General features: G+C 38.2%; 1 protein-coding gene across 5 annotated transcripts in view; it reads left to right on the top strand.

The window, feature by feature from the left end:
* GRM1 (glutamate metabotropic receptor 1) overlaps positions 1 to 25,690 on the top strand; it is a 184,738-nt gene that overhangs the window by 26,135 nt on the left and 132,913 nt on the right. For all 5 annotated transcript variants that reach the window (XR_008430133.1, XM_053938910.1, XM_053938911.1 and 2 more), the window contains exon 2: positions 11,124 to 11,373. Coding sequence is in view for 4 of the 5 variants with exons in the window: in XM_053938910.1 (XP_053794885.1) it covers positions 11,124 to 11,373 (250 nt within the window). In the remaining variant the exon portion in view is untranslated. The remainder of the gene's footprint in view (positions 1 to 11,123; positions 11,374 to 25,690) is intronic.

The raw sequence follows: 25,690 nt of genomic DNA, 5'->3' as shown, positions 1-25,690 counted from the left end.
CAATATTTGGGGAAAAAAACCAATATTTTCATCTTTCTCCATTATTTGTTTTTTTTTTCCTATTTCTTAGCCTGGCAAAAGGTCCTTCCATTTTCCCTCCATCAAGCAATTTTACAGGTCTGTATAGCAGCATTGCCCTCATCTCCTCAAGGATGCTTTAAGAACTGCATCAGGAGTGCTGCAAGGGCCTCCTGCCAATCCTAAGGCCTCCCCCATTAGGTCCTGGAGCACAGGAGGTGACCTGAGAGCATTCCTGAATGTGGACATGGGTGGGGGTATGGGAGGACTCAACCTGTCCAAGGTGTCATCCCTGGGGTGCAGCCTCGCAGAGCTGCACAGGTGCAGACCTGTGGGCAGTATCTCACTATCTCACATGGTCAAGTTTATCACTTTCTCCTACTTGCATTTGGCCACTTTTTTCTAGCTCTCAAGACTGCCCTTCCAGAGTTCATTCTTTTATATTACCTCTGTGGGAGCTGTGTAAAGTAAACTACTAATTTGTTCTTTACTTGTGGTAATTCAGCTTTTACATTATTTTCCTGTACTAGCTCTGCCTGTATTCCCAACATTAAATGACCTTTTCACATGCAGATACTAGGATAGCCTTGGGAAAAGATATTTCAAATGTTTCACCATTCAGCAGCAGACATGACATTTAACACTGTCTAACTCAAACATTTATATTGTGTCAATCCTTGCAGTTATGAACTCAATTGGAAATGCTGGTATGAGTATCTCTCCGCAACTTTATTACTGAGAGAGTACCTTTCAAACTCGGGACTTGAATTTGTTTTTTGTTTTGGATTTATTTCACATAATATTTTGAAATTATATTCATTTTCATCAAAACCTTTAATACACATGTACACCAAGGCAGTCACTGTTTTTCTTAAACATATTTAATTTAAACCACAATTATTTCTAAAATAACATAATATTCTTCTGAATAATAAGTCTACAGTATTCAGGGATTTGATAAAGCATAAATCAAAAAGTTTCTCTTCTGGTTTACAAAAACTGCAGGATTCTATTCCAATTAGATAATATAGTTTCTCTTGTGATGGATAAATAGGATTAGGTATAGTTTTTTAGAGAAAAGACTAAGATTTATTAGTTATATGTTATTCCAGATGCAATATAATTCACCTCTAGAGCTGTGACTTACATGAACAGAATGTATCAGTATCTAACAATTATATGTAAGCTAAAATTGCCTTAAAGGTCAGGAACTTTTAGCTTTGAGGTTGTAATTCAGAAGCTTTTTGGATTTTTTTTCAATGATGTGTGTTAGCAGCTAATGAAGAATAAAATTTAATACTTCATTTGTCTCTCTTAAAACTTAATAAACATCCAACAGTTTTGCCACTGTGTCATGGTTGAACACTGGCGCAATGCCAGCGTCCCCATGAAAAATGCACCTTTTCTAAATAAATGCTGTGAGATGTTATCAGGAACAGAGCAGAGCAGGCCCAAGCTTAATAACAAAGGAAAAAAAACTTTATTAAACTACTACTAATACAGAAAACACATAAACTAAATCCAGGATGAAGACCTTTTAAACCACCCCTCCTCCTCCCAATTCCAAAAACACCCAGCCATGAAACATCACCCGGGGTTCTTGATCAAATTACCACCCTTCAGGTAATCTATGCTTAAACTATCAAGGGAGAGAGAAGTCTCTCTTGCACCACAGACCCCCCAGGAAACACAGCTGCCCCCCTGTGTTTCCCTGTCACACATGGCAACCGCCCGGAGAAAAAAATCTGCCAGTGTGACACTCTCCATGTCACAGTGCTCTCACCACTGTGCATGGACAGACTGCTCATAGGGCTCCTTTAAGGATGCTTTGCCACGGACCCAAAGATATAACAGTTCAGTTTCTCATCTTGGGACTACAGTCCCCCCCATTTTCCCCTGGGGCCGAGGGGTCCAAACAGGACTCATCTTCTTCCCGAAGACAGAGGGTATCACCATTCCCTCTTCAGCTTTCTTCGTTTCTCGCCATTCTTGCGCTGTTCGAAGCTGAAACAGGTCTCCCTGGGTCACCACTGCATCCCCCTAAAATGCAGTCTCCATTGCAGGAGATTTTGGTTCAGTCCATGGCTAACAAGAAAAGTCCAGCCAAAAGCTACTTCATAATTTCTTCCCACCTAAATATTTCTTCTTCTAACATCTCAGTTCCCGGACTATCTCTCTTCCACTACAAATCAAGGAGGAGTAATACTTTTAAAAAGCCCTCATTTCCTGGAAAGGGTTAAACGTTCAGACTCCTTGGGTGGCCGATATCTCCGTCCGGTGTTCTGCCGCCTCCCACGCTGGGCACCATCCCCCCCTTCTCCTTCTCCTCTGCCGGCAAATTTCCAGGTGCCGCCAGGCTCTCTCTTTCCCTCTTGGGGGGGGGGCAAAGGCATCTCCGCTTCTCTCCACCCTTCTGTCCAGGAGCTGGCTGGGTTCCAGACCCTCAGCCCCCTTGGCCTACCTGGACAAGGCCACGTGGCTTCCCCTCCCCCACCCAGCCCTAGGGCTGCACTCTCTGAGGACCGGAACCAAAAGAGAGAGTTCTCCTGGGAGTTCTTGCTTTTAACCCCCTGTGTTCTCAGAGGCATGTCCATACTTTCAGTGGTCACTCCAGGTGCCAATATCCAAACCTGACCACTGATTGGTTTGACCCAACTTCCTGGAAAAAAAATTCACTTCCATGTCAAACCACGACACACTGAAATCTCACTTCAGTGGGAGTAGGTCCAAACACTAACTTTTCTTTCATAAGAAAATGAGTACAAAATACTCCTCAGAAAATAACCCAATTTCGAACATCCTTTCCAGACACCTCCTGAAGTCATTGATAGTGCAGGTTATTGAGAATTGGTCATAGTATTGCTGACTCTTAATGGAGCATTTAATGATGTTTGGCCTTCTAAGTGCCAGCCCATAAAAACATATAACTTGTGAGTATCTTGAGTCACTAAAATAAAATCGCCATCTTTAACTCTCAAAATTATAAGGAAAGGTCAGAAACTGACTGCTATGTGTCCTCAGGTTCAGAAAGCAGGTAACCAGTAGAAATATGATTTGAAATTTTCATTAATTCCTTTATGTTCAAACCCTCATAATAGGGTAATTGTATTCATGATTTTTGATTGCTCAAGGTTTTAAATATTGTGCTTGAATGTGAGCTAATGTAATTGCAAAACTTCCAAAGCATGAGCAGAACTGCGAATTTGCTTCCTTCCTCCTTCTTGAAATTTCTGCTCATATTAAAAAAAAGGGAATATTGTTCTCCTACTTTGATGTCACTTCTGGGTATCCTTGCTATAACTACTTTTGTAAATGATTTTACTAAGTGTAATATTCACAGAAAGCTTAAACCAAAAAGAGATTATTATAGCAGGTGAAACTTTTATTTTTATGTTTACTTTCCCCAGACTCATCAAGAAACACACACAAAAAAGAGCACGACTTTTTTCTACCAATGCCAACCAAGAGAACCAACCAACAGTTAATTCTAGGAATTAGTAGATAAATTTTAATATTTTCTGAAGAGAACTGAAGTCCCCTTGCTAATAAGTCATGAACAGAAAAATGAAGTTCAACAAGCAAATTTGTTACAAGTAGTGTGTCAGCTAGGTTTGGAGCTGAAATAGCTTCATTAGAATATAAACCTCTCAAACTCCTTGATAGATACATAATAAATAATCACTGGGTGTATGCTTTGAATGCATTTAGGGAAAAAACAGCATGATACCACATTTTGGCATTTGTCTTATTACGGAAGTGTCATGTAGCATTAGTAGTCTCATTACTTCAGGCTGACTTCACCTGTGGCTGTATTTCTGACAAGAATATCAAGTAGCTGTTCAAGATATTGCACCTGCTGCTTTCAGGATGAAGGCTTAAATATAACCACTTTACTGAGTGACAGAATTGTACCTTTTTCTGTGTCTTCTTTACCGAGGTAACACATCACTGTGGTGAGCTATTGGCAAAATGTACTTATTTTGTCATTAATGACAAGAAGCAAAATAGCATTTAATAAAATTATTGAGTTTTCTTATTTGAAGTTTTCAAATTTGAAGTTTTCACTTATTTGAAGTGAGTTTTCTTATTTGAAATATAATCTCATTTCTCTAATTATGTAAGGCATAGTGTATTGTTTAATGGATGTAGTAATCATCTAATTCAGCATTTCAGGTTTTTTTAAAAAAAATCCCTTGTACTCAATTTTGGTTAACACTAAGAAATGAAAAAAAAAGACAGTCTGGCCTTAACAGCTCACTTTCTGTTTTTCTAGAAAGGCCTGAAGAAAACAGGCTGTAAGCACAGATGGCTGAGATCTGTAGTGTACTAAAGATGACTCAGTTCATTCATTTAACATATCCTTCTGGCCTTTGTAAGGCTAGAGTGCAGTTGCTTGGAAAGAATCCAGGAAACTTTCCTAAGCTTAAATGAAGACAGAGTGCTTGCAGTGTAGTTTTAATTTCTAATAATGAGTTTTCTTCTCCATAGCTAAAGGATGGTAAGGTCTCCATCCAATACAAAGTCCTTTTGACAATGTCAAAGATAAACATTTAGGGAAATGTAAGGGAAACACTGACTTCCAGAGAGCCATGGGTTGGTCTGGAAGGCAAGATGATGGAGGACTTTGATACTGATGCGTGGTAGCAGGCTAAAAGCAACTTTAGAACTGAGGAGCTGGGTAGCTGGACCCAATCTAAGTGGTAGGAAGCAGTAACCATTCCAGCTGATCTTCAGGGGAGGGGAAAACCTCTAGTGAGTTGTGGGAGGATGGACTGTAGGAGAATAGAGATAGTGCTGAAGGCAATCTCGCCCTTGAGGAGTTGCAGCTGTACTAATTACCAAAGAGTAGGAACAGCCTTGCCATTAATAGGTCACAACTATGTCCAATAAGGATGGGTATTATAAAAGAGTGGGTCAGCTAGTTAAGAGGAGAGTTAGAGGGTTGGAGTCAGTTGGCTGTGCTAAGGACAGGAAGGTTTACTATGTGCTGAAAGGGGCAGGTGGTTGTGATAGGGGCAAGAAGGAGTCAGCCAACTGTGTAGAAGAAAGAGTCAGTGCTGTGAGAAGCTGCCCATGAGAACTCACAGAGAGAAGGTATGAAAGTTTTGCAGTAAGATAATAAACTAACAGTGACAGTTCTCATCTGCTGTTCACTGGTGCCAAGCACTGATGCCAACAATTGGTGGCCTGTATGGGGATGAACCCTGACAGTGTGTAGTTCAACCTGTATAAATTGTCCTTGGGGGCCAATATTTACAGGACTTGTTTCTCTCTTCAAAGCCTTTGTACTTAGAGAAATTGAAATAGCTGCTTCAGCATTCTTTATAAAGCAGGTTTTGGGTTGTTCCTTTCTCTGTAAACCACTCAGAATGAAATAAGTGGTAGAGGCTTTCCTTTAAACTTTGCAGTTTTACTGAGATTTAGGTCAAGTGAGGTTTGTAATTTTGATGTTTTCTCTGCTGTTTTGTCCTGACTGGTAACAAAATCAGTGCCCACATCCACACAGAATTCTACTTATTATAAAGTAGCCAGTACTTTAGGGTTTGTGAAGTACTCTCATAGACTACCTTCTTTGAAGTTGTCCCTTAAAAACCCCTGAGGTGAAATTTACTGAGCAAAGGAAGCTTTCTCAATCTAATTTTCTATCTGAACTCTGAAAAGAAATTGTGTGGTAAAGGGCTTTAGGTAGCAAAGTCAACATTAGGTGTAGAGAGTTCACTGAAAAAGAAAAAAAACAATTCTTATTTGGAGTAACTTATAACTGGTAAAACATAGCACCTCCTGGCATCAGTGGGATAGCCTTGAAAAAGATATTCTGGGGAAACATGGCAGTGTTGAATCCTTGCCCTTTTTCCAGTGACAAAAAGTCTGGCAGAGGCTGCATGGTGTTAGTTCGATGGCCCTGGAAACTATGTGCTAGCAGGGCTGCTTGCTATGAACATAGCATTTATGTTTGGGATAGACCACAATAACATACACTGGCAGATCCATTTCTACAACTTTTCTGTTTTTTTTGTCAGTCTGGTGCCTTCAGGGAATAAATATGGATTTTGACTTTTATTTGTAACTCTCCCAGTTGAAGGTGTGGACAAATTGATGTGAGTGGTTGAATTATTACAGCTTAGAAAGTGATTACTTGTCATGTCAGATTAGTTAGTTGATTCTATATGTGCTCCCAACCTGTTACTAACATACTAGCTTAAATCTGATGGCTGAAATTTTTAAATTTGTAATCAACTAACACTAGACACAAGTACCATTTAATATGGTACTTGTAACAAATACATGAAAAGTAGAGAACTCAATTTTTTTCATGTTTACTGACCCTACTCAAAGATGCCCTGTGGCATAGGGAGGCATACCATATTATAGGAGCTAAAACTGATGCTCTTTCTGCCTTCTTTTTATGTTCAGTGGTCCAAAATTTTCCCATCTTTTCAGACTTGTATTTGACAACTCTATAGTTATTATCTTATCTAATATTATCACTAGTTTTTACAAATCACTTATTGCAGTATGTCAGGGACGAACTTGACAATCAGATCATGTCCTTGCTCTGCTCTTCCCAAATAATTTGCCTTTGCAGCAGTGAAGATTTTAAAAAGTTACTTGCTGGTATGTCATGCAGTCCTCTTGTTCTCATCTTATTTTCTCTGCCAAAAAGTAGTTAATTAGTTGAGTAAAAGAGATGTCTTGCAGTGAATCAATAATGAACAATGAAACAGACTTCATACCTCCAGCAAGGTATTTACAAGTCTGGGAGAGGTGAAAAAACAGATCATATTGTTAAGAGAGGAAAGAAGAGGACAAAAAAAAATAGTTTCTCACTTGCTAAGAAGAACTTTCTTGCAGTATGACTTGCCTCTGTAGCGCCCTGCAGTTAAACTGGAGTTTGCGGTTTTCTTATTTGGTGCATTACCTTTGTGGTGTGCTTGCAGGGTATATGGGAGTTTTTGTGTGTTCAAGTCTCATCCAGGTTGTGGTTGCCATGGTTTAGAGGAATAAATGCAGCAACTAAGCCCCTGGTAACTGGTAACCTCACCTGAAGAGATTACTCATACCTGAGGTGGGTGAAGTAACTCTTGCTCCCTACCTTTTGTCATTCTAATTGCATTGGAGCATTCTTCCGGGCAGAATTCTCTGCTGAGTGTTTTGTCAGTTTTGTAGGTGTTTCTCTAAATGGGTCTTAAAAATGTAGTTGGTATTTCCTAATAACACTTAAAGCCGAGCAAGAATGAACAGTCTCAGTCTTTCTCTTCAGCATTATGGTCTTTAAGATTTTTTTTAAATGGCAATTAATCTATATTTCAAGGAAATGTTCTGTGCAGCTCAGATATGAATAGTTCCTTATGCTATTGCCCCTAATAAATCAATGGCTGATTTCATTCAAAGGTAGAGATTAGGTGGGACACATTGTTTTGTTTTTAAGCCCCCTGAAAACACAACACACTGTTACATGGCTTGGGAAGATCCACACAGACATTCTATGTGTCCCTTAAGAAAGCAGTCTCCAGGATTCTCATAAGAACCTCACTGCTGAGCTGTTTCTGCTCCATTCCGTAAACGAAAAACAAATTATTTTCCTGATAAAGAGAATGGGGACAAATTTGCCAAACAGCAGTAATAAAAAAAACCAAACATAAACCTTTTAGATGGAGCTCATGGGTTCTGCTCCCTCCACTACTAAAGTGTTAATACAACCAAACAGTACTAGTTTCAATATAAATGTGGCACAAATGTAATACTTACTAGCTCACAGGAGCAATTTATGAGGCTGAATTTTTTTGTTAGTTTCTTCTTTTGTATGTCTTCTGTTGATCAAGATAACATCTCTGATTTTTACTACAGCATCTTAATGTTTTTGAGATATTTAAGGCATGTTGTGCAATGAGTGAGAATAATTGCTGCTATATGTAACTCTCAGTAGTATCTTTAGATATGCAGACACTTTCAGAAATGGCCTTATCTTGAATTTTCGCAGTGGTGAAGCAAAGCTTCCTTTGGCACCAAAAGAAAAGTGTTATAAAAATTCTCTTGGTAAAATTGCAGTCATGATAGATTTAGAATTTACCTTTATACTGCTGTACAGACTCTGAATGAAGCATATAAGGAAAAATTTGTACCCTTTGATTAGGGTACAAATTGAACAGACCTTAAAGAAGGTTAAAAAACGGCATGGGCTGTTTGAGACCCAATTTTAGGGCTCAAAGTATGTTACTGTCTCAGCTAGTTTTGGGTAGAGGTCAGAAAGAAAATCACAATAATAGTTATTTTGCCTTTCACGGCTGATCCTGGTAGCAAAAGTTAGTTTCAGATAAGATTAGATCTTTTATTCAATGGCTCTTTCATAGGAAGAAAGGTCTTAGCCTGGGGCCCTGATGTAACTCTTCACTGACTACAATCACAAAGAGATTTCTTTCATTACAGGTTTCCCTTCTCAGCTGTCTGAGTATGAATTGAAATGGATGTACCCGCCAAGCTGATACAGTTGGCTGTGTTCTTGGCTATTGCACAGAATTAACTGGTGCTTTCTATTCCATATATGCCCTTACATTGTCCATACCTCGGTAGCTGAGTGCATTGAACAATCTATGTAACATATGTCACACATTCTTTTTCTCTCGGATCTTTTTCCTTGGAGGGGAAAGATGTGCAGCATGTTGCCTTACATTGTCCATACCTCGGTAGCTGAGTGCATTGAACAATCTATGTAACATATGTCACACATTCTTTTTCTCTCGGATCTTTTTCCTTGGAGGGGAAAGATGTGCAGCATGTTGTCTTGCTCTGGGAGCATAGCAAACAGATTTTAAGAGAACCTCCAGGGTCGCCAAGTTTCTTCTCAGGCTGTGGCAGAAACCAACTTTATGTAATGCTCCTGTGAGCTGAGCAAGCTCCAGTCAAACACCAAACTTCTTTGTGCTGCTACTGGACAGCTGTTATGCTACTTTCATATAAGGATTGGAAATCTTTCCTTTAGAGCTACAGGTTTCCTGCCTTGTTTTTTTGCCTATTCCATATTGTGTTTATGTTGTTCTTGATCTTAATTAGCTTTTTCCCTTCTAAACTCTGTCACACTTACTGAATTTATAGACACCAGTCTTTCTCTTAGCATATGTTTTGGTAGGCTGTTGTACTGTTAGTACGGGTTTAACTATGTTTGAGATAATTGTTATTTCATCAAAATTAAAGCTGAGAAAAATCATTCCAAATTGATTTTTCCTTTATTGCAACCATTAACTTGAGCTACAGCAGAATTAGTACTTTACTGATGTATGACAAAACCCTTCCTTAAAGTTTGGGTAAGAAACTTGCTATATATTTTTTTTAATATGCACTGCCTAAATGTCTAATAGGATTCAGTTTAGTCTCCTGTCCCTCCTTAGGTAAAACTTTAAGAATAACCCTACTGGTTTCAAAGGAGTCTCTGTTGAACAAAGTTCCACATCAATTTGGGAAATAGATCCTTCTGAAGCATAAAGTTCTTGCTAATAGCAAGTCAGAGGTGAGGTTGTCCTGCCTCAGTCTGGGACTTGAGGCAAGTCGTCAAAGCAGCACAGCTCAAACTGTACTGTCTTGGAATAAGTCCCTTGGTGACTGCAGGTCCTGGCCTATAAATACCTGGAAATGCCTCCATCTGGGTCACTCTCAGCATATGACAAGGCCCCACAGTGTTTACCCAAGTACAGGATTGTGGGATTGGGCTGCTTGGTGGTGAGTTCCCACCAGGCACAGATCTCTCCTCCCCACACTCATGCAGGACTGCTGCTCTGGTGTACCTCTCGCTCACAGGAAAAAAAAGCAGAATTGACCTGATTGCTGAATGTGATGTTGAGTCACAGACTAGAAAAGAGGCCATTCTGCTGCACTTCAAATTTATGAGAAACTAGGGCAGTTCAGTGCAAAGGGCTGGGGAACTTCAGTTTTGTGTTTGACAGATTTGTCTGCAACTTAGAATGACAATGACTATCATAGTGTATCTGCATAGTGATGATCTGTGGCAAATGATCCATGTTTTTGGAAAAATGCACACATTTCTACTGAGTTTATACAGAGTGTCTGAACTGTCTCTTGCTGTATTTTCTTTCTGACTGCTATACTTTTGAGGAGTTTCAAACAGTTGGTGGAAACAGGGAAGTAGGACTTCTTCGATCACTCCTTGCTTGAAAAAGTTTGGGTCTAGAAGTGATCAGTATATCAGATCTTACCCCCTCATTAAATGAAAGAAACATTATGGATAAGGATAACATCAAATTAATGATTCTCTTTTTGATCCATTTCTTGTTACTGTTAACAGATATGGGTTTTTTAAAATCCATCTGTTCCTCTTATGTGATGGGTATTCATTGTAAGTTCTGTGCTTATGTCAGGCATAAAATATTCAAAGAAAACTGTGGGTTTCACCTGTTTCTCTAGCAGAAGGCACTCTGAGTTTTGTGAAACTGTTGTTTTGGCTTGCTGAATGTATAAAGTGAATTTGAGAATCAGTTTTTATATATGGTTTGGACCACACAGTTCAAATATTTGTCTTGGAAAGGGTTATTTCTGAAGTTCTTTCAGTTAGAAAGTCTCCCAGTCTATGAGAGACATAATGAAGCTTAAATTTTAGCTGTCATGAACATTGCTTGGTCAAATTAGTGTGACTTTGAAAATGTTACCAGATCAGCGTGTTTAAAATGTGCATCCATCTTTCGTTCACTTTTGTGAACATGGACTGCATGTTATACAGACAGCATGGAATTAAATCCTTTTTTCCCTTTCCTATTACTGTTTTTCTATATTAGCTCGGCTGTGGGTTTTGCCATAGAAATGTTTATAAAACTTCACTCTTGCTGTCTGATCTGTTCCCTTTTCTACCTATACATTCCTTGTTTAGTATCCCCTTTACTATCTGTTGTTAACAGAACTGGTGACTGCAAGTTTTTCTTACATTAAGACCTACTGATACATGGATATCCTGTTGCTCTGCTGAACTCTGAGCATGTTCACTTTGATGGATCTCTTTTGCTCTTCCTTCTGCTAATGCTGCTTGATTTTGGAGAGGGAAACTTTCCCATCGCAGTTCAATTGGTTAAATGCATGATGTAATTTTTTTTTTTTGACAGGAAATTATGGGGAAAGCGGAATGGAAGCCTTCAAAGAGTTGGCTGCCCAAGAGGGTCTCTGCATTGCTCACTCTGACAAGATCTACAGCAACGCTGGCGAGAAGAGCTTTGATCGCCTGCTCCGCAAGCTGCGAGAGAGGTTACCCAAGGCTAGAGTGGTGGTGTGCTTCTGCGAGGGAATGACAGTCAGGGGCATCCTCATCGCCATGCGGCGCCTGGGAGTGCTTGGGGAGTTCCTGCTAATTGGAAGGTAAGGCTCTGAGTGTGCTTTCTCTGCCTTTCCTCTCCCTCTCATCCTGTAGGCAGGCCTTTGATTTCAGAACTGTGCAGATTAGGCTACTGGTGATTTCCATATTTAATTGTGTGCCAACTTGATCAGTGATGATAGCTTTTGCTGAACTAAATGTTAATTACTAACTCTTTTATATGGATATATGGCATTACCATTTCTGTGCTTTTGCACACTCTAGAGAAATGTGTCATGGACAGAGTTTTAGACCTGAAGTAGGGAGTGAAGAATTCTGGTTTCAGTATGTGATCTGTGACACGTGACAAAATTTTGTGTTTTTGTAAGGATGACCTTTAATGATTTGAAACTCCAATTACCAAGTGTTTTTGATTACTGGAAATTTTTTCCAGTCTTATGATTACAACCTTGCATTCTCAGTTGTACACTTTACTGTGATCTTTGCTGTTGAAAGCTGGGGCACTGATATTATGCAGGTTGTTTGGTTGATAAGACATCAGACTTGATGATGACTAAATGAGTATGTATGTGTGTTTTTATATCACCAGAGTAACAGTGCAGATAGATGTGTGTTGGACAGAAAAAAGGCTGTTTTTATTAAAATGAGAATGGTTGCTTTGCTCTACTAGAATTTCTTTGTAGGTATTCACTGAAATATGGTAAATTTAGCTCTAGCACATACTTTATCCACAATTCCATTTTTGTGATAATTCTTATTTTGAGGCTTCTTTGACTTTCACCTTGATTTCTGCAATGTCTTGGTCCATTTTTCTGTCTTGATGAACATTGCTCAAATGATGAAGATGGATATTTTCTGGCTTCTGTGTTGGATTGATAATGTCTGCTTTAATCCTTCTATTTACTCTGTTTCTTTATTTGTAATTTTAACATTCCTTGAAGGAATGTTTAAATTAATTCCTTCAAAGCCTTTGTCAGTTGTTTCCATGCCTACTTAGTTTCTGCTGTCATCTGATCTTACCGGTCTTCTTCTTGTCCCATTTTTTCCCTAAAGCCTTTGTGTCTGTGTTTGTGACTGAGATCCTCTCCTTTTGTTCTGTGCTGTAGTATTGGCTTCCCCTGACTGTATTGCTCCTCAAAACCCACATTTATGATTTCCACAAGTCAGATACCTACTCTGGCCTAAGGAATAAACTGAAAGCATTAAGTCATTCTCATCAATTTTTTTTGTTGCAGTCCTTGTTTGCTATCTATTTGAAGCTGAGGTTCTAGAGTATCTCCAGAAGGTTATGAAGAAAAGATATAGCACATTTGGACAACTGTCAACACTAAAATGAAACAAAGACTAAGGCTGTATTGAAAATGGTGTGTTCCAGATTGTGTATGTGTGGTTCAAGTGCATCATTTAGTTTGCATTAGTTGAAATGAATAATGGGAGTAACACATTTTATGTACGGGTTTTCAGTGAATAGAAGAAACTGAATATAATAAAATTAGTCTGTGACAGCATTCCCAGTCTTTTAGTAAGTACCCTGAAGCTGTGGGCAATGCTATGTTTTCTTCATGTATTGTCACTGTAGCAGTGTCTCATTGTTCACTGATTTAGGTGCTCCCTCTTGATGTTGATCATACTGAGAACCAAATAAATTAAACCTCCTACATTAAGCCACAAACCTTGGTTTGCTATTAGACCACTCCTATTAGACCACTCCCCTACTCTTTGGATATGTGGAAAATTTAAGCTTTAAATTTAGACTTTGAGCCCTTATCAAACATAACACTGGTCCATACATTTCAGTTGATTTTCTTAGAATGTGTCCAACAGTGTAGTTCTGAGCTTTTTGTTAGAAATGCCTACCTATTAAATGGAATAATGTAATTACTTTGGAAATCACTATGTATTTTTCAGGTAGATTTTCACATACCCTTCTTTCATGCTGGTAGTTGAGTATGGGAGACACCTTTTTAGGGCTGAGTGGGTTCTGTCAATTGTAAAACAGGCTGGTTATTGCTTTGCATAGTCTGGATTGTGCACGACAGCTGGTTGAAATAAAATGTATTATGGGGCTTGCATATGTTATGTGTTTGCAGAACTAAAAGAAAAGAAATTTTCTTTGAATTGTCCTAATTAAGTGATTTTAAAAAATGGCAAATTAGCAAACTTGTGAATAATTAAGTTGCAGTGGAACTGCAGTGCTATGAATTTGGTCATCTATATACAAACAGGAACTAAGGCACACATTAACATTACTTTGATGTGCTATTCAGTCTTTTTTATTCATGTACCCAGCTAAGCAAAAAACTATGAGCCTTTTAAGAACATTCTTTTAATTGAGAGAAGTGAGAGTGAATGTGAAATCAAGATTTTTTTTTTAATAGTAAACTAAACAAAGCCTTTAGTTTACCCACAGGTTTATTATCAGCCACATTTTATCAAACCCATACTCTGCTCTGACTCACTGTAAAGAGGGAGCCTTTGCAAAGGAACACCTGGCTAAGTAGCTCTCTTTCTGCTACATCTTCAATATTGCTATTTATCAAAGTAGACATGAACAGCTTAGCTTAACTAAATTCATGCTATCAGAAAGAGAGCTAGGAACTAAATTTGACTTCTGTTTAGTCCTAAGTTCAGTTTCCTTTACTACTGGAAGTGAGAGTCTGTTATTTTAGTGAGAAGGGAGATCCTCTCTCTCAGTCTGGAGGGAGCTGGAATTACAACAGTACAATAGATGAGGTTACAATCCTGCCTGAGGCAGAATGGCAGAAATTCTGAAATCAACAGTGTTGAAATGTAGCAGAGAATGAGTGAGAATTTATTAAACTACAAAATGATGATGACAAATTTTAAAAGGGACTGATAATGAAAGGGAAAGAAGGCAGAACTTGGTCATGGCTTTTTGTATAAAAAATATAAGAATAGAATTGGAGTAAGCAAAGGCAAAAATTATGCCAAAAATTTAACTGTACTCTTAAGGGAATTCAGGTGGTAGCTCTTTTAGCCAAAATTAGTTTTGATGAGAAGAGATTATGTAGGAAGATGCTCAATCTCATTTGTCTAATCATGTTTACGCAGGGCACTGGATTTTATATTACTTAATAAGCATCAATTAAATTCTGTGAGAGTTTTGCGAGATTGATGAATTTCCTATATATCCCCTGAGATCATGCAAGAAAAGGTGTGTAACTTACTTTTCAGCATCTGTATGGGTAATGGAAAGCAAATGAAAAACAAATGAAATAACCAGTTTTAAGAGATGTTCTAATGTCATTAGATAAGAGAAATTTTTAGATGGATAGTTGGATATTGAAATGCTCTTTCATGATTTATTTTCAAACTCCTACACTCAATGGTTTGTGTAAAAGTATGAGGAACTTTACAAAGGAAGGGTTATATTAGTGCACATGCTGTTTTTCAGTACAGTCCTTTGGAAAGGATAGGTACTGCTTTACTTCTGTAGGCTTTCTAGTGCTTTACAGTCTCCATTAATGTTGCTGTATGGGCTGTTGTAGAACTGTAAGTTTTAACCGTCAGTAGAGCAATCTTAAGGTTTGAATGCTTAGCAGTTAGGGTATGGTTGGATTCTCTACTGTCAACCTATTTTGAAGGGCAAGTCTGTTCTTTCTGTGTATCTAATAAAACTCATTTAGCATAGGATGATGGAGCTCTCAGAGTAGATACTGTGGGGAATTTTTTTCTGACTGCTCCCCATTCAAAAGCCAATATAAATAATGGTTTTGGCATTTAAATTCACACTTTCTAAAATATTGAGAAAGCATTATCACTGTAAACTGTTTGGTCCTATTATCTGATATTTCTGGATAGGTGGAACTTGATTGCGTCCAAGTGCAAGAGTAAACAACTTGTTGGTGAGTTGACAGAGAAGTGTGACCTGATGTGGTCAATCCCTGGGCAGCAGGGTGTGTGGGAGGATTTTGGCAGACACTGAGGGCAGTTATCACCTTCCAAGGCCTGGGATTTTATGGCAGAACACACATGTAATCCCACTGAGTTGGTACAGCATTTGACAGAGGAATGCTTTGCCTACCCCAATCACACCCATCGGTTCCTTAGGACTGACACTACTGAGCCTTTTTCAGCTCCATCACAGCAGAGGAAGGAAGGCAGGCACCCAAACCCTATGCACAATAATCATCTCAGCTGTCAAAAAGAGGTAGCAGAGATTGACAGGTCCATAACATCATTTAGTGAGGGAGAAGGAAAAATCTGGTCAGGAAGCTGGCCTTTCTGACAGGAAAGGAAGCAGGAGAAGGAAGTGACAGAAGTTTCTCTCTGAATCTATTTTAATTGGAAAGAAATGGTTTTAATTTGCCCCAGGTTGAGTGTCTTGCCTGTAATGGTAACCTCCCTTTCTGCATTTTAACTTGTGAGATTTTTTTTTTCTCCTTGTTTTCTACCTTTGTCCTATTCAGTAGGGTAGCTGGCAAGTGGCTGGGTGAGCATTTGGCTGCTGACCAAGGTTACAGATGATATAGCTTGCACTGCCAAAAGCATGATGTTATCTATCTCTCTTTCATTCAGTTCTGACACCACAAATAACGTAATAGTATCACAAATACCACCTCACATATGTGGCTAAGGAGACTGCCTACTTCTTGCTCCCTGATGAGTCCCTGGTGCCAGTGGCTCATGTATTACTTACCAAATGACTGAGAATATTTTACTGTTAGTGGAATATTTTTCATAAGGGAGATGACCATCAGAGGATATGAATGTTCTTTTAAATTTGACTAGCTGAAAGAAAGATGCTGTACTCTGCTCTGCAATGAACCATGTCTTCATCACATAGACTGCCCAATATTTATGAAAAATCAATGACAAATGTCCATGTTCTCCCAAAGCAGCTGAAATGTTTTGCAGGGCCAATGTGTCTAATTCCATTAAGAAAAAAAATTGGTATTTTTAAGTACTTAAGAGATTACAAAGAAATCAGTAAGAACCAACAATATGTTGTCAATGGGGGAAAAAACTCTGCCTTGTTCTAGCACAGATTATCTAGGATAGCTTTGGGCCTTATAAAACTGACAAAAATAGTAGATATGGTAGAGTGTTACTCATTATACTGTTTTATGCCAACTTGCTATGAATGGGAGTGTGTTAAGAAAAACTGGTAGTAATCCAGCACTGACAAATGTATGTGATTGAACCCAAACCATTCATATTCCATGTGCTGTTCTTTGAGAGGACAGTCTGGGTGGTAAAACTTGGTGGTTTGAAAGTACAAAGTAGAGATGACAAGACAGTTGGCATGCTGAAAATAAAAAGGAAAATAGTAATTTGAGACCCAAAGGTTTACTTTCCATGCATTTTTCTCTGGGAAGAGGGCTGTTTTTTCTTCCTAGTACCTACATGCCCAAAGGTGTTTAGAATGACTACTTTTAATGTTTTTGTTGTTGTTGACACTCCAAATTAATGGAAGACTGTGTTTAAATAAGTGTTTAGATATAATCAGAAGTTTAGCTGGGTTTGGATTCAAATTCCTGGATTAAAATTGAGGTAGGTTCTGTAAAATGCTGAAATAAGTCGTTATCACTTTTCAAATACTTTTAGAGTCTAGCCAAAGTTGGTTAGATTGATATTTGTATTGTCAATTAAGATAGTCCCACCTGGCAACATCAGACCATTTCCTGAACATTTTCAAGGTTTTTAATGGGATCCACTGCTAACTTTAAAGTCTGAAACCTCAGAACATGTCCCTAGAAAATTTTATACCTTATTCATGGTTTATTTAGTAGTTGCAGTCTATCACCCATTTACTATGACAAGAATTTATAATCTGTGGGGATGAAAACATAATTACATGATGCAAGAAGACTGAGCAAGCACATTTTGTTTACTCTCTAGCCTACAATAATATCAATCCATGTTAAAAGGCAATTGCATATTAAGAGCCAATTAAATAGCAGTATATTTGAGCAGAGCTGCGTTTTGAGTCTTAATAAAAAAAGCAATACTCACTTTTACAGAGACAAAAAAAATACAAGAAGGATACGTATTTTTTATGGTAAGTTGGATTTATATATTGCAATGGGCAAATTGTTAAATATGGGGGTGTTTTGTCTTTTCACTTCTTCTATGTGATGTGAGTTAAATGAGGTTTTGTATGTAATTGAATCTCTTTCATATGGGAATCCAGAATTAGTTTTAAAAACATGTATTAACCCTTAGCTATTTCTGTGTATATACTCAGCGCTTTAAATGAGGATGAAATGTACAGAAGTTGTAGGTGAGATGTAAATGCTTTTGTAAATTATTATTAAACTTCCAATTTATAAATTAAGATGTTTTAATAAATATTTACTCAGTTTTTTGAAGTGATGTGAAAGCTTGCTGGCTTGACAAACAGGGTGTGAAAATGTGTTTTAAAGCAATATACACTGTTTAATGGTAGCCGTTAATGTACCTTTTCCATAAATGAGAGAAAGTAAAGGACTCGTGTTTTTATACTTCTGAAGATGTAATGCAATTGATTATCAAAGCAAAGGAATTCTATCTTTTACTTGCTTAAGTCTCTGGAATAGGAGAGACTTGGTTCTGTGTTTTCAAATTTTCTTGGCATGGGTTCTGCAGGAAGAGTTATCTAAGCTAGTAATGTCCAAGTGTATGCAAGGAAGGACCAGCCCTGACAAAAATAACTTACCTTTAAGTTTTCTACAAAGTTCTCCAACTCTGAGAGTATGCAAAAGTTCAAGATCTGCTTGTTGTCTATGAACTAATATGGACGTGAGATAATTGAGTTATTAAGTAGTGCTGTGTCTTCATGGATTACTTATTAGGCAGTATATGTTTTATCATGCCCCTGCAGAAACCAGGAGCTGGATGGCTGCTGCTCACCCGGAAAATGATGTTGTACTTTTATGTGAATGAATCATATTGAGTTATGTTACTTCAAGGGTCTTTGCATAATTTATGTAGGGCCAGACTTTGTGAGGCACGACTCTGTGAGGCTGAGGTTCTTTATAAATGGTTAAGAACCAAAGCAAAGTTTTTCTCACAACAGTTAAAATAAGTCCCTAATACTGTGACCTTTCAAATCTCCACAGTTTATTTTCAGTTCCTTTTAGTGTGCAAATAGAACTGAAACTTAAAGGAGTTCTGGTAAAAAAAAAAGATCAAAATCCTCACTCAAAATATAAACTCTTTTTTTATAAGGTTTATTTTCTTAATTCTAAGCAGCAAATTAACCACCTTTTTTTAAGAGGAAAAACAGAAATTGAAGATGAATCTTACCTGGAATAATCATAATAATTATTATGAATTATTATTTAAGAATAGTTACTTTCTTGTTTCCTGACATGTTTTGGTATAAAAATAGATTTTCCTCTTGCAATATTGGAATATATATCGTCAACTCTTAGTGATGCTTCCAGTCTTTGGATCACTAGAAAAACATTGATAATAGGGTTAAGTTATTGACTGAAGATAATGATAATTGCCTGAGCTGTACCCATACAAACAACATTTATTTTGACAGGCACAAGCACACCAAGGGGAAAATAATTTATGTTGCAATTTAAGCACCTTCCTCCTAAATCCTGGAAAGGAGGGAATGAAAAGCTTTAGAGCTTCTGTGACTAATCAGTTGGCTGCACTTTCAGTGCAGAAACTTAGTGCTTGTTTAAACCTTTGGCTCATTAAGCAGAGAAGGTAAAATAAAGAGGCTGTGGAGAAAGGCCATATATTTTTATGTACTGCCCATTTTTCATTAATTTTTTCCCTTCCCTTTAAAAATGCCCTTAACCTAATGAGCTTTGCTGGAGAACCCTGGTACATTTCCAAAGCTGGAAAATGTGCACAACTTTCAGCAGTCTGAGGAGATGAATTCATCTGAAGAGAAGCGAGCCTTGAAGCATCTGTTTGAACATGCACTGTGAAAATTTTAGGTCGTGCAAGTGTTGTAATCTGGCAGCCAAATTCATAATGTCTCAAAAGCAGAAATTAAAGCGGACTAAAGGCAATCGGCCCATGTTGATAGATTCTTAATCTGTTGGTTTTCTGCTGAATTTTTCAGTCAAGAAAAATCCTTTAAGTTTCCAAGGCATAGTAGGGCTTTAGGACCCAATGATATCAAGAACTTGTTTCACAAAGTCAGGGCTGGCTCTTTCATGTTTCACTATTGCCTTTTCAACACCACCAGCCTGTTCTGCTATAGGACTAAAAGACTGGCCAGTTCTTGACCACATTTCACACTCCAGTCTTTACTTACCTGCATCTTAGTTTAGTTATTTGTACCTCAGAGAGGGAGAATCAAAAGAAGAATTTTGCTTCAAAGTCTTGCAAATTCACTGCTGCCTGATAAGTGACCTGGCACTTATTTTAACTGACTTTAAGCCACATGCATTATTCACTATGAGCTATCTGTGGGTAGGCTTTGATACCTAAGGCTCATACAGTTATTTTCCATGCTGGTGATTTGGTTGTATTTATTCATTTTGTGGGGAGTCAGTTTTAAGGGTTTTTTTTTTTCCTCCTGGCCCTCTTTGAGGGTAATACTGGAAGGATGTAATGCAAGTCAGAGCTAGAAAGAAAAATACACTACTGTTGTTTAATAGAAATAGAGCAAGCTATTTTCTTCTGCTTTGCAGAATCAAACTCAATTCCTTCTTTTCATTGCTAAGACAAGGCTTAAAATCATCTCTTGCATGTCAACATGAGGATCAGTAAAGCTGCATGATACATCAGATTTAAGCAATTCTGTATGTAGAAATAAGAATGTGACTCCTGTTATTATTTCTGCTTATTTCTCACCTCACAGGGTATATCATTGAGTTACCATTTATAATCTATACATTTTCTCTACTCTTCCTTTGGTGTATCTCTGAATATACAATTTTAGCTGTTTCCTTATTGTTATATAACTTGCATTCTTCACTTCCTTGCATGCTTCATTTTGTTCCTTGCATCTTCATCGATCCTGTCTTGTTCTTTCTCCCCCCTTTACCTGGGTCTGGACCTTCTTGAGCCCTCCAGCACCTGCTATTTTGTGTAGTAAATAGTCTGTAGTACTGGTGTAATTTCCTTTCTCTTAAAAGTCATTAAGAGTTTTAGCATTTCCTTAATCAGAAATGGAGATAAGCAAAACTTGCTCTTGAAAATCTTACTCATATAAAGGAGATGCTTGAGGAACGGGTTAATTTCATGGCTCTTTTGCGTCATCTGTTTCTTTTGTGTTAGGCAGATGAGCACCCTACATCTAAAGCAATAATTAAATAAACCTACCAATTGAGGAATGATGTATTCTCTTTTTGTTTGTGGATGTGCAACAAGCAGTCAAAGAAAAGAGGCTCTCCCCCTCAAAAGTAGCTATGCAGCTGTGTAAGACTGGTCTTTTTGTTGTTTTCAACTGTTCTTGATGGGAGTTTGCATTATTATTGCCATTAGAAACACAAGATGGAGTATTTGTTATCATATTAACCACTGTTGCCTTTACAGACCTGAAATACTGTAATTGACTTGAATCTGGACTCGTATGCTATCCCTGGTATTTCAAAACTAAGTTCTGAGGAGAAGCAATGTTATAAAGAAGAGAAACTAGGCCAGTGCTCTGACTTTGGAGGTATACAGCTGAGCATTCTCAGAGTTGCAAATAGAGTGCATGTGGGGACTCACTATAAGGTAACATAATGCAAGCAAACAAACCAAATGCTGAAGTCTGTTGAAAGCACCACTGTGAAGGCCAGTGCTCAGAGTGGTTTCCAGTGGAACACCTGGAGTACAAGACTAGAGGTGTTAATCTGCTTGCATCTCAAAGGAATTGTATCAGCAGGGTGATTACATCGTATTTTAAATGAACCTGGAATGGCAATGGGGAGTTTGCAGGATTTACAAGACACTCTCCATTGCCTCTAAGTTTAATCAAAATAGAAAATGGTAGAGCACAATGTTTCTCGAGAGGTCTATGTCCAAGTACGACTGATTTCTTTTATCTGTTTGCCATTATGGGAAAACTTCTTAGATATGGAGACTTATCTCAAGCAATTGTACAGCCAGCTATTCCAGCAGGGTAACAATTGCAGTTTTAGAGAAATATACGCAGAATTAGGAAGGAGGAAAGATAAAAGGCTAAGAAAGGAGAAGAGGTGGCACTAAAATGCGAGAAAGAAAAACATCCATTATAGGAAGGCAAATAGAATGTGGACGTGGGGGAGGATGAGTTATAAAAGTCTGTATGTAAGACAGAGATGAAGTGTGATAGAGGTTTGGTTACAGGCAATGATTATTTTTTTCTGATCTAGACTGAGGTATGTTAAGATACATGAAAAAGCAGAATTGTGATTCCAAACTGAAAAAGTGGTGGACTGCTAGCCCATCAGGCTTCCATACAAGAATGCTTTTGCTGAACTGAACCTCTCCAGTAAAATATCAGGGGCATGAATTCTGTGTTCATGCTGCTGTGAATCATGATTGACACTCTGGGCTCTTAAAGCAAGTGTGAAATAAGAATATCTTCCTGATATGAAGATCTTACCTGCAAAAAAGAGAAATATCCATATGTTCTAGTATTGTGTTTGTCAGTGGTGAACATTCAGTGCCTGTGATTCAAATGATGATCTTTTACTTTCACTCTTTTTTCTCCTCTGCGAAGCAATATATCGCCTAGAATGTTGTCTGCTATTTTGTTTTCAAACCAGATGATTGACATTTCTTGTAATTTTCATCCTTGGTATAAAAATTCCAGGTGCTGTTGTTTAGAACTTCAAAGTTATTAACTTGGAGAAGAACTCAGTGTCTGTGAGTTCCCAGTATTAGTCTAAATATAAGAGAATGTCTTTGTACTTTACATCTGCTGACTTTTAATTAAATCAAGTCTTTTTAATGGAATAGGGAACATGAGTCTACCTGGATTCATTTTCATCATTTATGTTAGACATAGCATCATAGTTTGTTCTCATGTCATTTTCTAACTAAATGCACTGTTTTTAAAGTCCTGCATGCTACAAACGCTTTGGGGAAAGGACAATATTTTAGGTCAGTGAAATGCCATACAAAGAGAGGTAACCTTGGCTCATAACTGAGTTTGCAACTCATTCAAATGTAATAATTAAAGCTGAATAAAAATATTTTAGGAAAGAATGTACAGGGAAGACCAAACACCAAGCAGAAGAGGGAGATAAATTATGTGTGCTTACAAAAATGTTATTTTGATGTTGCATGAGGGTCATGGCCCCACTGCTTAAGTGGAGGTGTTCAGCATCAGCAGGAGCAGCTGTTCCTCAAGTCCTAATAACAATGGAAAGAGGTTGACTGGGAGCATGGGGAAGAAAGTGTTTATTCAAGTGCTGTGGTTCTTTCAGACTGTATAGACACACTGATACAAGCTTCCATTTCTCCATCAGAGCTCCAGAAACAGATGCTGCAAGGTGATGGAGATCTACCTAAAGTCTTTTTCCTGGCTTGAGGCAATGAAAAGTTGTGTTATCAAATCTAGTTCTTCATCTTTTAGAAATTGAAGCTTTCCTTAAGACAGAGTCCTTGGATTAGAGAAAACTGGATTTGCGATCCCCTTGTAATAGTCAGAATTTCTTGTAATCAAGGATTTTGAGACTGAAGTTTCCAGTAAAGAATGTGGCTGTTTCCTTGCAAGGTCTTCTACCAGATTAAAATTTACTTTTTGTGTTAACCTCAAATCCCTTTGAATCCTTAAACAAACAGACCTTCATATACCTGCTCCTTATCTATCCAAATTCTCCAACCCTCTGCTCCTGGCAGCCTCTTAAAATAAACTTCATGCATTGTTAATGCCTAAATCTGCAGCACAGCACAAGCTGAAATAGTGGAGACACTCCAAGTATAGATTGAATTTAACATAAAAAGAAGACATCAACTGTTGTATTTTCTGTATTATTGCATGTTATATGTAGCTTAATATGAAACTCAGGGATCCATTTAAATGAAACTGCCAGAAATTTTCAGACTGAGAAGCAGAAGGAGCCTTACTGTGTAACTGAAGTCTCCCCTTGAGGTGGGGAGTGATTTGCATCCCTCTTGAAGGAGTCAGGTCTACTGATCATTATGGAGTATATGGAGAGCTAAATGATAGGGGCAGATGTACAGACAGAAAAACAGCTGTGCAGCGCTCCAAATTATATGTATCTGTTTTGAGTTTATTACATATGAAGTCATTTTATGCTGCAGTGGGTGATAGCCAAGGAAAAACAAACCTCAGGGCCTTGGTCTTTGAAAGGTATGCATCTCCAGTTGCTTTTCTCCCTGCTGATTTTTCAAAGATCTGTACAAATGATTGATTTTATAATATTTTTGAAAGTTTAGTGGCTGAACTAAACATTCTGGAGGCAATGCTTATAACAACCTGAAACCACTTTTAATGACCTTAATAGTTGGTTTTCTTTTTTCAGCAGTAAGAAGAATTTTATTCTTTGCCAACCTAAACATTTTTTTCTTAAATCCAGAGCAATCTTCTGTCAATTTCAAAACAAATATGTTATTTCAAAATAGAAAGTCAGAATGCTCTATTTTGAAAATGTTGAAACTATTTCCTCTAGAAAATGTCAAAATAAATTGTCATAACATTTAACCCTCCATCATTTCCAAATTGGTAAATAATTTTGATCTCCCCACAAGTGTAATTTCCAGCAGATGTATTATATTCATCCATTTTTTTAGTTTTACTTATGCTTTTGAAATCCTGGCTGATAGTGTCTCCGCAGATCAAAATCTACCATGATTTTCACTAGTCTGAGATGCCATCCTGTTCTTATGGATAATGATAATAATACAAGCCTCCTTTTTTTTTTTCTTCTGTGACATACACAAAGGCAATGTAAGTTATGTAGACTCACGTCCTTAGGAGCATGGGACAGTGATACATGCCTTCTCAGCATCATGGAATATGCTGCTCCTGATAACCATCACCTGGCTTTTTGGCTCCCCATAGAATTAGTTTGCTTCAAAATCCTTATGTAATGTCAGCTTTCCTTTTATCCTTAAGGAAAGTGTTGATCTTTGGCAAAGCTATCTAGATGATGTTTCTGTCCAAAATGCCAAAAGGAAGTGTTCTGTAATAACATGAAGCAGTGCTGTGAAAATACAAAGCTTCTGTCTGAGACTGGCCTTAGGAGAGAGGGTATAAGGTATGCAGCTTAGCTGCTGTCTTCTCTTATCAACACTCATAAAAATATACGCATGAGAGCACAGAATGAGCACTCCCTAAACAGCTCCCCAGAAAATAGCTGCAAATATGCATTGTAGCACAGAAATTCCATTATGTATGCAATGCTCTACCAGCAAAAGGAGGAGACACCCAAAGAGGAGCTTGCCCAGCTTCACAGTGCTCCTTTTAAAGGTTAGGATCTTCCTGCAGTACCAGAGCAAGGAGAGCAGTCACGCTGAACTCTCTACACATGGCCAAGTTGACCTCTAAAGACACCTCTCTGTCTGTCCATCCCCTGGTCTCCCTGCTCCCCTACTTGATTGGCTACAAGGATAAGACATATGCAAAGTCATGCACAAGTCCAGGAATTCCAGCATCAGGTAAGGAGGTCAGAAAGCATCTATACGGAAAGAAACTAGCAGGTTTTTCATGAAATACTTCTGCCTTTCAGGACAGAAAATGATCCTGTTCTGGCACCATCCCTTCTGTTGCTGAGAGAATTTTGTCGTTACAGAGACATTTATCTTACCCTGGTTAATAAGAGGGGTCCCTGTTAAAGTAAATGAGACCTGTAGGTCACCTTCTGGTTTAGGGTTTTTTGTGTCTTGGACACTTCAGTCCTCTGGGACATGTTAGTGGTTCCTCCTACATAGGCTTCCCACTTTTGTCCTCACATTTCTTACTGAGGTTGTATGGGCAAGGGTGTGGGAGGATGGGTTGTGAGAGAATAGAGATAGTGCTGAAGGCAATCTTGCCCCTGAGGAGTTGCAGCTGTACTAATTACCAAAGAGTAGGAACAGCCTTGCCTTTAATAGGTCACAGCTGTGTCCAGTAAGGATGGGTATTATAAAAGAGTGGGTTAGCTGACTGAGAGGAGAGTTGGAGTTAGCTGGCTGTGCTGCTGTGAGGAGTAAGGGTCAGGTGCTTGTACTAGGGACAGTAAGGGTTAGTATGTGCTCCTAAGGACAGAAAGGGTCAGGTGGCTGTGATAGGGACAGGAAGGAATCAGCCAGCTGTGTGGAAGAGAAAGAAAAGGAGTCAGTGTTGTGAGAAGCTGCCCATGGGAACTTACAGAGAGAAGGTATGAAAGTTTTACAGTAAGGCAATAAACTAACAGTGACAGTCAGTTCCCATCCACTGTTGATTGGTACCAAGAACTGATGCCAACAATTGGTGGCCTGTATGGGGATGGATCTGACACAAGGGCAGAGACAACATTCTTGTTCTGCATA

This window comes from Vidua chalybeata, chromosome 3, assembly GCF_026979565.1.
Source record: "Vidua chalybeata isolate OUT-0048 chromosome 3, bVidCha1 merged haplotype, whole genome shotgun sequence".
In the NCBI taxonomy this organism is placed as follows: domain Eukaryota; kingdom Metazoa; phylum Chordata; class Aves; order Passeriformes; family Viduidae; genus Vidua; species Vidua chalybeata.
Note: the sequence above shows the minus strand (reverse complement) of the source record. Positions and strands in the feature narration are given on the sequence as shown.